This window comes from Dermacentor andersoni, chromosome 6, assembly GCF_023375885.2.
Source record: "Dermacentor andersoni chromosome 6, qqDerAnde1_hic_scaffold, whole genome shotgun sequence".
Lineage (NCBI taxonomy): Eukaryota > Metazoa > Arthropoda > Arachnida > Ixodida > Ixodidae > Dermacentor > Dermacentor andersoni.
Genome location: NC_092819.1, coordinates 41,921,018 through 41,937,738, shown reverse-complemented (window position 1 = coordinate 41,937,738; position 16,721 = coordinate 41,921,018). Strand labels below are relative to the sequence as shown.

Genomic DNA, 16,721 nt, shown 5'->3' with positions numbered 1-16,721 from the left:
GCAGCCTTTGCAGAAATGGTGCTAGATGGCACCAAGTGTTATGGAAGCACAAAAGAGGAATCTTGCTGCAGCACACGCTTCACACATAGCTAGTTTCATCAGTGGCAATACATTGTGTCACTATATTGATTCAATGCTAAACGCATTGCCGTCGACAGTCGTAAAATGAGTTATGCCAACCCCCCCCCCCCCCCTTTCTTTAATACCTACTTCGCAGGGTACATAAAAAGAAATACAAACGAAGATCACAGACGTAAAGCATAGTAAAACAAAAATGGTCATTGCTTTCAATTCTAACAATATGAGGCAAAAGAGCATTTCATTCACTTATGGAATTAAACTTGTGTTAAACATTAGAAAGAAAAAGAAGGGGAACACTTCCCAGAGAGTTGGATTGTGAAGGCTGGCTGTGTGACATTATGCTTTCTCCCAATTTCTTTCTTTCCACAATGCAGCCACATTAGTGACCAAGCCTTAGTTATTAAGTTGTGTAATATGCATGAGAGCCACACAATATGCTGCGAAATGTTCTGTTTGGTTCTGCAAAATACATATGGTGTCTCAGAAAATCAAACAGGGAAAAAAGATATTCCTAAGCTTAGTTGCAGCAATCGTAACATGGCTCATCTGCTGTTTGCAGGAGACTCTGCGTGGTCGGCTCACGGCTTCCAAATGCTGGTGGTTCCAGCTACATCAGTTCAAACAATGAGCACCAGCGTTCTGCTGATTCGTACAGCTTTGGCAATGCGGCAGTGGTGGAAACTCCTGTTGCAGTAGCCACGTCTCAGGCTTCCGTGCCACATTCTCTGGCTGCTGCTGTACGAAGCAGCCCGTATCCGACCAACACAAGCGGGGGCGCGGCAAGCACTCAGGCAGTGCCTACAGCTATCGCCGCCCACCCAGTGTCAAAAGCCACGCACCCGTCAAAGCAAGCAGCTTCGTCCAGGAGTTCAGCAAGCAACGGTGGTAGTGGTGGTAGCAATGTGCTCCTATCCAGTGCTCCTCGCAAAAAGAAGCCACTCTCCTCCACCGTCACTGCTGTGGTGACGTCATCAGCTCCGTCAGTAGCCTCATCACTGGCCACGTCAATGGCGACCGGTGCGCCAGCATCATCTGTGGCTTCTGCAGTGCAAGTGCCGTTGTCGGGCACGCCAGTGACATTTCCGTTTCGGACCCACATGGGTGCGCTGTCGAGACTTCAGGTGTCGGGGCACAGTGTGGCACCCAAGGACGGAGGGACGGCCATGTTGGTGACCACGGCAGATGTGCTCAACGGGCAGGTCAACAGCAGTGGCTTGCTTCACTCAGTGACTATCAGCAAACCAGCAGTGGCCACAACATTGCTGCAGTGTCGCCCTGTCGACGAGAAGGCTACAAAGCCATCTGCTGGGCCTACCCTGCTGAAGGCACGCAAACCGAACCCTCTTGCCTCCGGGCGCACCTCGACACCTGTGATGAAGAACCACCACCAGCCTCCCATCTCCCAAGGCTTGGCCCTGCCGGTGAGTGCGAGGTTGTGTGCTTGTGCATAGGCTTGTATGTGCAACGTGTGCACATGTGCTCTTTTAAGCATGAGAAAGCATCATGCCATCGTTGTAAAGACTAGTACAATAAACTTTCGCTAGTTAGGTTCAACTCCAGATAATTAAGGGAGTGGGGGCAAACTGGTACGCATCACCTTTTCTAGTGTGTCTGTGGCTGCGCATGGCTGAGTGCGTACGCAGTCTGCGCACCCTGTTTTAGAGGTAATCTGCCATGTGTGCAAAGAGTGGGCTTGCTGATGTGGCGTGGCATCTTGTGCAATGTCTTCCTGCGCTTTTAGTACTAGAGGTTGCGTAACCTTGAGATTCAGAGACGCATTAAAGCAAGAGGCAGACCAAGCATTCGCTCCTTGCTGCTGGCGCTTTTCGTAATAGCATTGTCCCACTCCAGGCAACACTATATCTGCTGTGGGGGTGGAGTGGACATGAAAGCGCGACTGGCTTCGCTGAATTCATACCACCGATGCGAAGATGTCGCCAAACGGCATTGTCGCCAACTCTCAAATTTAACAAAACTTTCTTGCTCATAAAAATTTGCACTTTTCAATTCCCCGATGAGCCGAAAGATCTTGCGATCTCTTCCGTCTAATAAAATTGAAACAAACTAATCAAACTAATAAAATGTCCTTACTATTAAAGGACGTCGTCTCACGAATGTCATGCTGCAAAAATTTTTTAAATCCTTCACTTATAAGTGACGTTATCACACTGATGCCCTGCTTTATCTCTTTTCATTTCCCCTATTATGTGAAAGCAGCACAGCGGAAAAACCAAGAGGGCAAAGCCCCGGCCAAAAGTTTATTGTTGCAGCACTCCGTGGCAGGCACTGTAGACTGTGCTACGCAGCACGCCACTGCTATCTTGGAAGCCACGCGCAGCAGACGCAGCTACATTCAATTTTTCGTTGTAGACCGACAATCCAAAGATGAAATTATTGTTTTTTTTTTTTTTTTTTTTTAAGTGCAGATGTACCGTATTTACTCGCATAATGATCGCACCCCTGAATTTTGTCGTCAAAATTCAATTTTTTTCTTTCCCGTGTAACGATTGCACCCTGAACTTGTCGCAGCGATATGTCGTGTGCCAAGTCTAGCTAATGATGATCGCGCTTACCATCTGTCGAATGCTACGCGAACGACTCTGGAATACATACCAAGCAGTCTGCACGCACCCAACATTCTTAAGCAGATGCCCCATTTCATTCCTTTCAACACTTTCCAGCACTTCCATGAAAAAAACAAAAGCTACAACCAAACTTTCCTCGGCTTTATTATTTGTTGCTTCATAACGGTTTTGGTCAACAACAACAACATAAAAGGGCGCCTTTCGATTCTTCTCGTCTGCACTCGTGGGCACGCAATAAATCACAATGGACAACGATAGTGGCCACGTTTACACTGATACATTAGAAGTGTACCCTATTCATAGGCAGACACTTGTAACGCAGCTAAGATATTCACTCACCCTTAGTGGAACAGTGCCGTATTAGGATAGCAGTGACAACAAGTACCGCAGTATCCGCAGCATGCCCGCCATGTGTTTCTATGTCACTGGCAGTTAAGCCCGCGCATCTCTGTCCCCTCAAAGTGGACATGGTTAGGTTATTCTTACAAACTTGCCGATATTAACAATATTATTCATTACTGATGCGGAAGAAACTGTTTCAACGCGTAATGTACTCACGAGAAGAAAAATAATCGCGTTCGGCTTGCTGTGCTGGCCGCCATTTTTGATTTCGTGTCCCACACTGACAGTGGCAGCTGCCTGCTTGTCATCCCGCAGCAAATGCAGGATGAAAAAAAGAACATGTTTCTTTTCGTGGGAAATTTAACCCGCGTAATGATCGCACTCCTGAACTTGTGTCAATTTTTTTTACAAAGAAAGTGCGATCATTATGCGAGTAAATATGGTATTTGCATTATAGGTCAAATTTCAATACCAAAAAATTTCGATGTAACGAAGCGAACCGTCACTTTCTCAGGCTTCGTTTTATTGAGGTATAACTGCATTTCGATCCTGAAATTGGCCCTCACCACGTAAATTGAACTGGACTGGTCAGCATGAACTGATTGCCCTCTGAATGTGCATTGTAAAGCACAGCCAGAATGCAAAGCATGTCATCTACATATCATTGTTGTGCCCCGCGGTCCTCCAGGAGTGTTATTCTTGCACAGTCTATGCACTACACCAACAGTTTCGGAGATCGTGCTCTGCCACACTCTAACGGGGGCGGAAAAAAATCTGGCCAGAAAAAGTGTTAGGCCTCATTCATAGACGTTAATTTTTTTCTCTCTCTCTGTTCCATCACTGTCAAGAGAGTATAAATTTCGTTGTAATCAAGTTAATAAAGCATTATAATATTTCCAGAGCTTTCATGTCAAGGTACCGCCTTTCGCCAGGGGAGCAATTTCTCGGATCAATTTGTTCCCAAAAACGGGCTAGCAGCAACATAGGTTGCTGCTGTACATCTCCATTGCTGCACCCATGATGGTGCCTCATCCCTTCAAAAGCTAACCAATTGGGAGACTCACATACTCAGTTTAGTGCTCCTCTTCATCCCTGTTGTTTTTGCTGAATTTTAAGTTTGAAGTATATACGAACTCCCCCGACAGTGCACTTTGCCAGAACCACTTGCACTACACTTGCGCTTCACTACACTACAATTGCTTGCAAACAAAACGAAAATAAACTTCTGCAGGAATATTTTGAACTAGCTCACTCCCAAGTGGATAGATGAAACTACTACTTAGTATAGTACTTTTACTACTACTTTGGTTACTTTTCAGAGGCCATATGTTTGCTTGATTAAGCCATGTGATATCACCGCAATTGCCATGAGAGCAGAATGCGGATATGCCCATGTGTTTAGCTTTAGGTGGCCATTAAGGAATTTCATGTGGTCACTATTAATGTGGTGCACTCCTTTCGGATGTTAAGCACCATCTGTAAAAAAAAGTGCACAACATTCATCTCCAATATTACACACAGTGTGTGCTATGATGTCTTTACTCACACGCTCTATACTCCATTTCATACATTGCAGGCAATGCTATGATGGCTAGAGAGACTTCTTTCACTGCCTGCATTCGCAACCAAAAAATAGTGCATCACATAGGAAACAAAGATACAGCTATGCATCATGCAGTTGGATGTATCATTTTCTCCTACTTTCATTTCACAAAGTATGGAGTATTTATTCCATAAAAGGCATTGTAGATCTGAACCTATTTGCCACCGAACAAGCAGAGAAACACGTTTTTGCAGCCAGTGGCCACTGCACATTGCTTGCGCTTATAACCAAAACATTGTATCTTGCATGCTGGAAGCGCAAAGGTATAACAAATAGCATGATTTCACGTAACCTCATGCCCACAAGTTGTACTTATAATATGTGAGGTAGTTATTCTTTAGAAAGCGTCACCAATCAAAAACAACCCACTGCAAAAACATGGAGTGAGACTTAATCAGCACTTGCATAGCTTCCACAAGGTTGCTTGCTAAGTATGAAGCTGAGTATTCGGTCTGTGCTGTCACCTTCAGTTACCTCTTGTTCCATGCATGCCATGTTTTCTTGCGGCAGGAACTGTTGGCAGCACCACAAGTGCCTGTGCCCGCAGCAAGCCAGCTGCCCAATGGTATGCCTACAGTACTCGGGCAGAGCAAGTTGTTCTCTGTGCCCAACCACTCGGTGCAGGGAGTGCTGGACGGCACCACTTATCACCAGGCTCAATTGGTTGCAAAAGGTGAGCTGCTAGCAAGTTGCATTGGCGAAGGGACGAAAAGCTCAATTGCCTGGAATACTATCATGCCCAAAGCCTCTGAGAACTTCTTAACAGCAAACAAGCATGCAGAGGATTACGCTTAAAGAAAGACAAAAATGTATTCAGCTGTGTTAGTCAATTAACCTTCCACAGTACCTTTCTAAAACCCACCTCGGTGGTTCAACGATAGTGGCTTTCTACTGTTGAACGCAGTGTCACGTGTTCAATTTCCGACCGCAGTGGCTAATTCACTTGCAGACGTACCTCTTAACAGAAACTTTTGTAACGGTCAAAGCACCTTGCTCAGCAAGAATTATTTTTAGAAGCCTTTACTTATATAAGCTGTCGCAAATTTATTTTTGTACAGAATTTCTTGTATGCTATTGTACGCAGGTGGGGGTGTGTGAATACCGAATAGTAGATTTTGAATTGAATATCGAACCGAATCAAGAAAGAAAAGCCAAATATTGAATCAAATATAAGAAAATCTATCACAAACGTTAATGTTTACAAATTTTTTGCAAGGAAATGCAGTGCTTCGCATGCATGGGAGTCTAAAGTAACTTGGGGTACAACTCAGTATGCCAGCACTGATTAAAGCTCAGTTCTGCAGGAAGGTGTGGAAAAATTTTTTTTATCAATAGAACATCTGTTGAATAGAGTCATATGTTTTTCCTTTTAAAGCTGAAGAAGTAGTGAAGTAGCGACGAAAAGTGGAAACACTACATGTTAACCGATACGTACGCAGTACGCTGGTACGGTTTATGCAGATACAAAGCACATTATGTTCAATGGCCGCTGAGTCGGGGATTTGACTTCACTATTTTAAAACGAAACTGCTGTTTAAGCCGGTACGGTTTAACAAGGTTTTACTGTATTTTAAAAAGTATATATTCGATGTGATTCGGTAATATTCAAGTGTTTGCACACCCCTGCTTATAAGCCAAGCTTTAATATTTCTGCTTGCTTTATTATGCATTCATAAGAGGGTCACTGCAACTGATATTTGTGCAAGACAGAATTGCATACTTATTCTAATCCGCCTGGTACGTAAGTACTGTTGCCGCGGTGGACCCGTTGGGATGGGGGTATAATGTAGAAGCCAAAATTAATCTGGAGTTCCTCACTATGGTACATCTCATATTCTGTGTGTTGCTTTGGGATAATAATCCACACAATTTGATTTGGTTTGTTTTTATCAAGCACATGTTTTATTTTCTCGATGTAACCCAGCTCTTTGTATTCCTGCATTTTTATGTAAAGTGCCCATAAAAAAAACGTAACTGAAGATCTGTTTTGCTTGGGGCATCATCTCATTTTAAACAAAGTGCTATTCCATACAGCATGCATTTTGTTTTCATGCCTCATTACTGCTGCTCCCCACCCCCCCTTTTTCCCATAACAAGGCATTTTTTGTAAACCATTTGAGCTGCGATAGATGTAAGTTAAGCTGCTTCACATGACCACAGGGGCACGGAATGGCTCGAGGTCACATCCCGGCCGTGCTGTGCTGCCCGACACCGCATCGAGCCTTATGACTGGTTCTACGGCCACGTCACTGCCAGCCTCAATGGCCAAACAGCAGCTCTACCAGCAGGTTCTAGCAGGACAGGTGCAAGCTCAGCTGGTGCCAGCACCCTTAAAGCTTCCCTTGTTGCTCCCAAATGACGAGCGACGTCACAGGCCACAGCAGCCGCATCTCAAGGTGCCTGGTGGATCACTGCCAACGTGAGGATTGCCGACTTCATCATCAGTGCTGTTACTTTCCCGTGTGCCTGTGTAAATAAGTGGACAACATGACTGTCTCGAGATTGTGTGCAATCGGGAGCCAGCAGACAGCTCACAGCACCCACCAGGCTTCCTGCAGTGAATCACAGCAGATGCCTGTAAAGGACCGAAAATTAATATTGCGGTACTTTGCATCGGGTGGGCCTCGGGATCAGTGTCCGCACCACACAGTGATTGACAACCTCCGTTCAGTCGGCACTGTGACCCGGCCCTTTTTCCGCATGGTGTTCCAAAAATGCAGAGAATGAACAGTGTCGTGCAGTGAAAGAAAGCTGCGGGGGGCATAATGCTTCTGCTCGGCAGCAACAGCATGTTGCAGTGTTCACATCTTCGTTTGCCTTGCCATGACCAAATTAGAAAAAAACAATTCTAAATTATGTTTGTTTGGGAAAATTAAATCTGGTTCTGCAGAGTGGTTTTCTAAATGCACTGGAGACCTGGCCATTGTAGCAGGTAGAAACGCTCTGCTTGCTGGCGAGTTTTGTGCATTTTGCTGGCTTTATTGCGACCGCCTTGTGGAACATTGTCTGTTCTTTGCAAATGTTCAAAGCCTTCCCCCCCCTCTCCCTGGGTGCCACCCACATTTCTTCAGTGATGCCTTTCTTGCCCATTTATTTAAGTTGTCTTTGATTTGAAAGAGGTAAATCAAGAGGCGGCACTCTAATGCAAGTACACTGTGCCATGCTGTGAACTTCCGTTCTTTAAACCTTTTGATGTGTTTAACTGCAGGCAGTGGTTGGCAAATAGTAAGGTTTCTTGCTTCACTTCCTTTGCTAAAAATAAATAATTGTTTCCCTCTTTTGTGTAGGTCCTTTATCTTTATTGGCTTTTGTCAAAATGTCCATTCTTAAACCATTGTTTTGTGCATCTAATGCGATTTGTTGCTGTCACAGTATCTCTCAGCAAAAATTGGTGCCTGCAGTTAGGACAATATCAAATTTAAGTGAAAGAATTGAAAAGAAGGATCAATCAACTTACACATTGTTTAAGGATCCTAATTTTGAAATGATTTTGAATTGTGAAGGTCTCCATGCTTGTGCCTTGAATGTAATTTTGGGGTTAATGTACTTTTCGAATGTGTGGCATTTCCACAAAAGTTTGGTTTCTAGAAGAGACTAGCAGCATTCACCAGCATTCTGTCGTACCTGACTTGGAACAAACAAGTATTCTTAGTAAACCTTAGCATGCCTGCTGCTAGGAGTTCTTGTGCTTTACAAATGCAGATCTTGATCTGATTTTATAGCACAGCGACAGCTTGCTCTTCGACAAACTTGGCTTGGATCCATGCATCTATGAGCAGCTCTTGTTAATACTTCTGTTGGAAATCCCTGGAAATGGAGTGGTGAGAGTGAATTGTAGTTACTTTATTCAAGTGCACTTGTAAAGACCTAATATCACCATTTCCTTCATGTCATGGATGAGTACTTTTCTGTATTGTATACAGCAAATAACTTGGGTTCAAGGAGGGAGGGCATTGTCAATGCTTATTAAGTATCCTTTATTTATATGCTGGTGTTTCACTTTTGCAGATTCTTTCATCCTTATTTAATAACAGGACTTTCTTCATCCCTGCCGCTATTGGTGAACCAAGAGGGCACCAGTATAACAGTTTCTCGACTCATGGCTTGGCATTATGCCTGTCACACCACAAATACTGATTTGCCACATCTACAGCTAATGATCAAAGCCCGCTGCTTGGAACCGAAGCGGTGGTATGCACTTAATTCAACTGCGTTGTGTGTACATTTAGAAGGGGGGAGAGCAAGCCTAGCATAACTACACTGTGAGAGACCACTTGTTGATTGTAAATATGTACATAAAAACTTAGCTCAATGGCCCAAGACGTATAATTGGCTAGTCCGTTTTTTGTGCAGGAAATCAACAGCGCTACAAAGTGCTGTGAACAGCCATTTGCTCATTTTGTTTTGTTAGCTTTAGCACTGTTTCCGCTGCACTCCTAACGTTAAAATTTCTTTTCTGCCATACGGACTGCTTGGAGTGCATGTGTAAAAGGTCAGTCATTCATGCTTCTGTTATAGATTATGGTCCCCCCCCCCCTTCTTTGTTTTTTTTTTTTCCTCCGCAACATGAGGAAAAATCATTGGCTCCAAGCACATTTGTGTATTTCTACCTCTTGTAAAGATTACCTTACGGTTTTTGAAGTGTATAGATGTTATACATAGATTGTGTACTATAAATTCTGCCTTACAGACTAATGTGCAGTGCTATTGCATGTCTTGATAGGCAGGTCACTACAGCTTTTTCCCTAGGATTCTCAAAGAAACATTGCTACTGGAAGCATGTGTGTGTTAACAGTTTTTGAACTTCTTCCGAGGTTGTTGGTGAAAGATTGTTGTTGTTTGCGAGGTCACGTCGACATAGGAAGGCTCACGTCCAAGGTTTTTTGTTACCTTGCTTGCTCTGCAGGTGTGAACAACACGCAAAGAAAAAACATAGCTTTACCGTGTTTTGCATAACCTGTTGCAAAGCTGTAAGGTGCTTTCTAGACATCTTTCTTTTCCAGTAAGCGTGAAGGAGCCTATAGATAGGCCTAATAAGTTGTGTTGAGGGCTTTATTGCTCTTAATTTTTCATGTATCTGGCGATGTATGCTTTACATAATTTGTAATTAGCATTGGCAATTGTTACAGTGCATAATGCTAAAATTGGGCAGTACAGAAGCTTTAATGCAACCCCATGAAACACATTTGCAAGGTACTTTCAACGTGACGTTACCTGCTGTCTGTCACATCTATTTTGTGCCGTGTAAAGCTTACATTTTAGACCTGGCCATAATGTCTTTGCATGGTTGCCGATCAAAGTGAATACCCTGAATGGGGAGTGCATTTTGGGTATGGTAACAGCAGGCTTATTGCACCACATGAAATGGGCATGACAGCGTTAGTCGACACTGCATGAAAAATATATTGAAAATATGTTTTGTCTTGGTTTCAGTCGGAAAAAAGAAAAACAAAAAGCAATCAGGCATTGCAATGTTCATGTCGTTCGTGTTACATGTCCATGCTGTTGGCTCTGTTTTATCCTCTCCATTGTGTGGATCAGGAACTGAGAGCTTCTGTCCATGTTCACCAGAAAAGCTTCTCCAATAGGCTTGCATACCCATGACAGAGGTAATCCTTTGTGCAATCCCAATGCAGTTTACCTGGCTTCATCTGCCACTGCACCCTGCTCAAGTCGGGAATTTGAGAAACAATGTGATGAGAGCAAGCAAAAATTAAACAAAAGTTGTCTAACTCAATATGGGGCACGGTCACCTGCAATGTGCACTCATGTCCGAATTGAATTAAACCAGCCAATTGACACAAATTCGGACAAATTGCAAGAAGTTGGCAGAGCTGCACGTCAGCTGCCTAGGGAAATGCACAAGCGAATACCTTGCAATCTTTCTGCCATTGGCAAGTACATCACTTCACACATTATGCATCGTCTTGCCAGTGGAACTTGGTACACAAATGTTTTCGTTTGAGATGTTAACATTCCAAAGTTTTTTCCGATTGCACGAAGAATAAGAGAGAGAAGTTGTTATAGAACGCCAAATGTGTGTTACCTTGTTGAGATCAACAAGGGCCAGCTATCAGATGTCTTTTTGTTTTTCTCTCATTCTGCGTGATTGCTTTCATAGATGTTGGGAGCATGGGTGGCTTGGCTTTGGCTGTCATTGAAGTTGTGAGCTGCTTGTAAAGGTTGAAATTGGGTAAAGGAGTGAGGCTCCTTTCTCTGCGCGTCTTAGTATGCATCTGCTACGGACATGCCAGTGTGCATATTTTGTGCCCATGCTGTGATTGTGTGTGTGTGCCTGGAGAAGTGTTGTTTTCTGTTGTTTTTTACTGTGATACGTGTGCAAAACAAGGGAGAGTGTGTATTAGCAGAAGGCGGACGCATGTCTCTGGTGTGAGAGAAAGGCAAAGCCATTCTGAAATATTTCTGAATGATGCATAATTTTGTACCACAGAGGAGGGACAGCTCTGCTTTTGATACAAAGCTTGTGAGGAAAAAAGAACTGTATTTATTAGGGCTGCTCGACGTTTTTATGCAAGTTTTAAAAAGGAGTGGTGGTACACACACCACCGTGCACACTCTTGACAAAGCAGGTGATGAATTGCCTTTTTTTTTTTTCTTTTCTCTATCTCTCACGCCATCTATGATGATGCAGCGTTTTTCTAGTCATCATATTAAAAGCAGTAGTCTCTGGAAGTTTGTGTCTAGGTTCTGCAAGGGTGTTACCTTCCCAAATGAACTAAGATTGTTTTTGCTACTTGCTGCTTCCGAAGAAAGCGGCATCATAGTGGGTCTGTGAGAGCAAGTTCATGATGTGTGTGCATGTGTGTGTTGTACATGTGTAAAAAATCGTCTCGTTGCATTTAGAGCAAGACATGCTGCAGCTGTCAGCCTTCCCTGGCTGTTTCGAAAAAAGAAAAAGAATCCTCTCATCAATTAATATCCCAGTGTACTTTTGTCATTTATTTCAAACAACGAACATCGATCAACAACTTCTCTGTCATGTCTAAAAAGAGGTTCTGGGTACTTCATTTGCTGTTCCTGCCATGAGCATTGTTTAAAGTTTCGTGTGTAACATACAACACTTTGGTAACACTGACACACAAGGCCTTTTGTATATGCTGTACATATAAATAAAAAGCTATTTATCTATATATGCCCTACAAGTGATGTCTGCTGTTAACGCTGTTTGTGGATTTCTCACTATGATCTTGTTTGGATCAGTGCACCCAAGTTGCAGAGGAGCATGCTGACCATGAAGCAAAATGCAGCAAAACTTGCCTAACCATTCAGAATTTGATGCTAGTATTTACAGGGACACTAAAAGAAACACTGATTCAATTTAGACTATTCTTTCAAAGCTATATCATTGTTTTCCCGATGGAGGCTTATTATTTGAAGAAAAAAAAATTTGGAAGTGGTGTATAGGTAGCTTGTTGTAGTAATTTTTTTTTTCACGCCAAAGCCCAAGTGCCACTCTATCAATGCCAACATCACAGATTTCAAAGTATGGTTTGTATTCAGGCCATTGTGGCTCAGTAAACGTTGTTGAAACTTGGGTTAAGTTCAGCCTTTGGCTTTTTGAGAATACACCGTATACGCAATATTTACTGATTAAAAATTTACCAGGCACAAGTAGACGGTGTCAAAATTGATGACGTGATGGCAAGCTTGAACAGAGCAGAAAATTCAACGTTCACCTCTCTTTCATTCTTGCACATTTTTGGGCTTGCTGAGCAGCTTGTCATGGTCATAGTGGCATTTTTGATATTATGGAAGAGCGATTTACTAGTACGGCTCAAATAGACTTTTTCTTTGGTGTCCCAGGCTCTGAGACTGAGACACCTTTTCTTGAAACTGAGCAGCCTGCTGGAAGAAGAGTGATGCCTTTGAAAAAATGTGCTGCAATAAATATGTGCCGTGAGAGAGAGATACATCAAGTGCAATGTTAGTTTCCCATTCCCCCTCAATTTATCGGCTCCTCTCTGTTGGAGCAGCATCAATAGCAATACATTGCTAATTTCTCCTTCCACGGTGGACTGACAGTAAAACTAAGGCTGGTGTACGACAAAGTCAACTGAAGGTAACAAAGGAGCAACGACAAGGTGCACTAATGACTTCCGGTTCCCTGTCTTTCTAGGAAATTTTGAAGGGTGTGTGTAAGTGTGTGCAGTGGCTGGCATCTATGGGCAGCCACACTTTGTACAACATCATTCATCGCTGGCATTGCCCAATGCTGGAAAAGGGAGGATTTAAAAAGCCACAAGACAGAATAGGTTTAATTCCTGCTGCATGCAGTGGAATAATATTTTAACTTGCATGCTTGCAGTAACATCATGTACAGTTCACAAGGGTGACGGTATAGGCGAGTTGGCATTCCGTGAGATTTTCTTAAAGTGAAGAAAACTTGAATGAAGGAAACTAAAGAGAAACAGGAGACAGAGGTTCAAAACTTCCAGCTGTTTGTCATGATACCTGTGAAAGCTTTTATACTCTGCGAAAAAACGACAAAGACGTGCTCATTCCACACATGCTGGTAGACCAGCTGCCGTCTACAGCATCATCATGTAAGGAATTGACGTTTCTTGGTCTGCCAGCGCATATAGAACGACCTGTGTCTGATTGTTGTTTTTTCATGGAGTGCAAAAGCTCTCAAGTGTCGCAAAATAAAGAGCTGGAAGTTCAGTGCCCCCCTGTCTTTTGTTTTCTTCACACATTCTTGTTGTGCGAATTCAAGAAAATGTCATTGTCACTAGACCGGGAATGTCTTTCCATGTTCGTAAGCTGTTGCATTTGTCAATAATTTGTTTTAGTGTACGGCTGTTGTGGGTGTAAAAAGCTTTAAAAAACTTGTATATAAAGATGAAACTTGGCACTTTTCCCCCCAAGTATGGCAGCAATGAACTCTTCTCATGTGAACCATTCAGAAGTGCCATGGCAATAATGCACCAGGTATTTTATTAAGGACTAATAAACTATTTCTACAGGAAAGTATAAGGCTGTAGAGGTGAAGTTTTTTTAAGCAACATGTTATTCGTGCTTGTAGTCATCAAAAGTTACAATAATCGCAGACAAATTTGCATTGATTTGCAAATGCAGAACTGGAACTGGCCACAACTCAAGTCTCGTCATAGTCGTCAGCAAAATCTATACTGGTCCATATTTTTCTGTCCTGCAGTACGTTAGGAAGGCTTTCTCATAAAATGAATAAAAATATAAATAGTAAAGATGGAGGATGGCTTTTAAACAGTAAATGGAGCACTTCACTGAATGCTCGCAACATATCAAAGCTATTACTAACCTTGGCATACCCAAGTAGAATAGCCGTGGACTGACTAGCTACATTCTGAATTTTTAATGTATCCTCCAAGTACAAGTTGGTTCTATATAATTATGTAGTTGGCCTGTGATAATCACAATTTCTTTTGCTTAATGACATGAATGAGCTCTTTCTCTCTGCTTTAGCATTTTTTTTTAATAACTTCGTTGCAATACCCGGCAAAAGCACCCTTTACAGTTAGCGCAGTTCTTTAAACTCATCATTTGTGTTGTGGAGTCACCTGGAAGAAAAGTTTTATCACCAACTGAAGCTCTGGTTCGTAACCATTGGACTGAAATCAGGTAAATAGTCCTTTCTTTCAGGAAAACAATAGTGCATGCTCAAGAATGAAACACCTTGTAAAGTTTATATTCATTGAAAGCTTAGCTTAGAAGTGCAGTTCTGCACAGGCAACAAGTACAATTCTTTTTTTCATTTAAAGAACATTAGTTTAAAAGAAAAAAGCTATATCCCTTTATACAGACTTCTCTTCTAAAGTATGAAAGCATATATTACCTTTACTTTTATGTAGTGAAATGCATAAAATATGTGGGTCAAGCAGAACACTCGGTCAAGGCATGCATTACACTCTGGACATTCTCGTAGTGCGGGGGCTGAAATGAAAAAAAAGCCAAGAAAATCTTGCAAGTACTGCAATAAGTAAAAGAAATGATGCTTCTTGACAAGGGTGTGAGGCTGGTTAGGCCACTGTTGTATAAATACTTTGAAAATTAGCCTTGCCGTTCTATCAAATGTCAGAGACACTGAAACATTGCTGATAAAGACAACCCATTGTGTAGAGGCAAAGCTAGTTGCATCACTTTGTTAACGATAGCAAAGCCTCATTAGGTGGCCTAGATAGGGACTATGAGCAGATAGAAATTTCTCCGCCCCTACCCCAAGATTTTGAAACATTGCGATTACTGTTAAAGATAGGGTGTCAAAACATTTTCAGCCTAAGCACTGCCTGCTTTTCACAAATTTTAGCCTGCTTTTGCACAAATAGTAGATGCTGAAGGCATAGCTGTGGATGTTAAGAGGAAGCTTTAGCTCAGGTGCTCTTATCTAAATACATGTAAAAGGAGAATTCGTTTTTCTAGACGACCACTACACCAAATTTGGCAAGGTTTATTGCATTTAAAAGAAAAACTTAAAATCTAGTGACCGTTGGTTTTGAATTTTTTAATTATATTGTCAACCTTTTATTAAAAATTAGCAAAAATCAAAAATTTTCAATGAAACTAAAGTTTTCAACTCTAACTCAGCAAGGAAAAATACCACAATTCTGTGAATTGCATCTGATAGTACATCTAAAGCGGACATAGAAATCTAAAAAATTTACATAATATGGAAATACAGCTTTTGCAGTACCCTTGTGCACAATGTAACAAATTCACCTAAAATATAAAGCGACATATCGAATAAGTCCGCTTTGAATGATCTAATGGATGCTGTTTACAGAACCGCAATATCTGTTCTTGATGCAGTGCTATATTGATTTATAAACTTCATGCGTATATATTTTTCTAACTTGCATATTCTTTAAAATTCTTTTAACAAAATTCAGGCCCTAAATCGAAATTCTACTTCCAACAGTAACTAGAACTTAACTTTCTCAAATGCAACAAATTTTATTAAAATCGGTCCAGGGGCTACCTCAGAAGAGCGTTTTTGTGTTTACATGTATTTGAATAGGCGACTTTGGAGTTGGGCCCAAGCTAAAGCTTCCTCTTAATGGTGATTTGTGTTTGCTAAAAGTCTGCTTACCATGGTGAGATGAGCCTCACGGTGAATCTCTCAGATGCCAAAACTGTCAGGAGGAGAATGCTCTATAATAAACACGTTTCAACAACAATATACTTTAACTGATTTAGCAAAACAATTTCATACTTTTGCTTTGATTTTGAAGAAACTAACGAAGTAACACCTTGAATATGCACAGCACACTGCTAAAGGTGAAGCACCAATATTAAGGCAAAAGCCTTAAGTGGCTTGTTGCAATGCCTCATACCTAAAAAATGCGGCGTCTAATCAAGTGGTACAAAAAATATCATTAGTAATGGCTCATACCCCCGTAAGCAAGCAAGCATGCAAAGTCTCGTACCCTCATAAGCAAAAAATGCAATGGCTCATAACCCCTTAAGGTAGAGGCTACAAGCACTCAGCAAAGTGAAGCGAACAGTATATACATTCATTGAAATCACCCATACAACACACAGAACAGCATACATTTTAATAAAGAACAAGCTCAAAACAAGCATCCAAACCATCAATAAAGCATTGCATACCCCCCTCAGATGTATGCTATGGCCAAGGATGCTCGCCAAGCGAGAAACGAGGTGTGACGTGCGAAGTGGCCGGAGCAAGGCGTTTGACCACGAGTGCTGCTTTCCCCTGCTGAGAGGATGCAGTGTAAAGTCGAAGAGAAACGTCATTGGTGCGAGTCTCACCACGCTATACGCGCGCGTGACGCCGCAACTAAGAATAAAAAACGAGCCGTAGAAGCCGAACTGCAAAAGTAGTAACGCGACGATGCAAGATGGAAACGTAGAGGAGGCCGAAGCTTGCAGGCAATGGCTTGCGTTTACTTCAGGGCTTGTTATGTCTTGCAAGAATTATGACCCCTCTGATGATGTAACTTAATGCATTACCAAGTGGCCAGCAGGCTTTTGCCTTCACGTGTTACAGGAGTGAAACATGCTGCCAAACTTTTGTTTTTGTTTACACATCCTGCAACCTTCTAAAGCAGCTTGAGTCATGCTTCTGATGCAGGATGCGTAAAGCCTCTTCAGAG

At 42.2% G+C, this 16,721-nt stretch overlaps 1 protein-coding gene across 3 annotated transcripts in view; it reads left to right on the top strand.

Moving 5' to 3' along the window:
- The window catches only part of LOC126521964 (uncharacterized), a 35,830-nt gene extending 24,068 nt beyond the window's left edge, over nt 1–11,762 (top strand). For all 3 annotated transcript variants that reach the window (XM_055066197.2, XM_055066196.2, XM_050170719.3), the window contains 3 exons: nt 641–1,502; nt 5,122–5,284; nt 6,772–11,762. In XM_055066197.2, the coding sequence (XP_054922172.2) occupies nt 641–1,502; nt 5,122–5,284; nt 6,772–7,034 (1,288 nt within the window). In that variant the 3' untranslated portion in view covers nt 7,035–11,762. The remainder of the gene's footprint in view (nt 1–640; nt 1,503–5,121; nt 5,285–6,771) is intronic.
- Nucleotides 11,763–16,721: the final 4,959 nt, after the last annotated feature.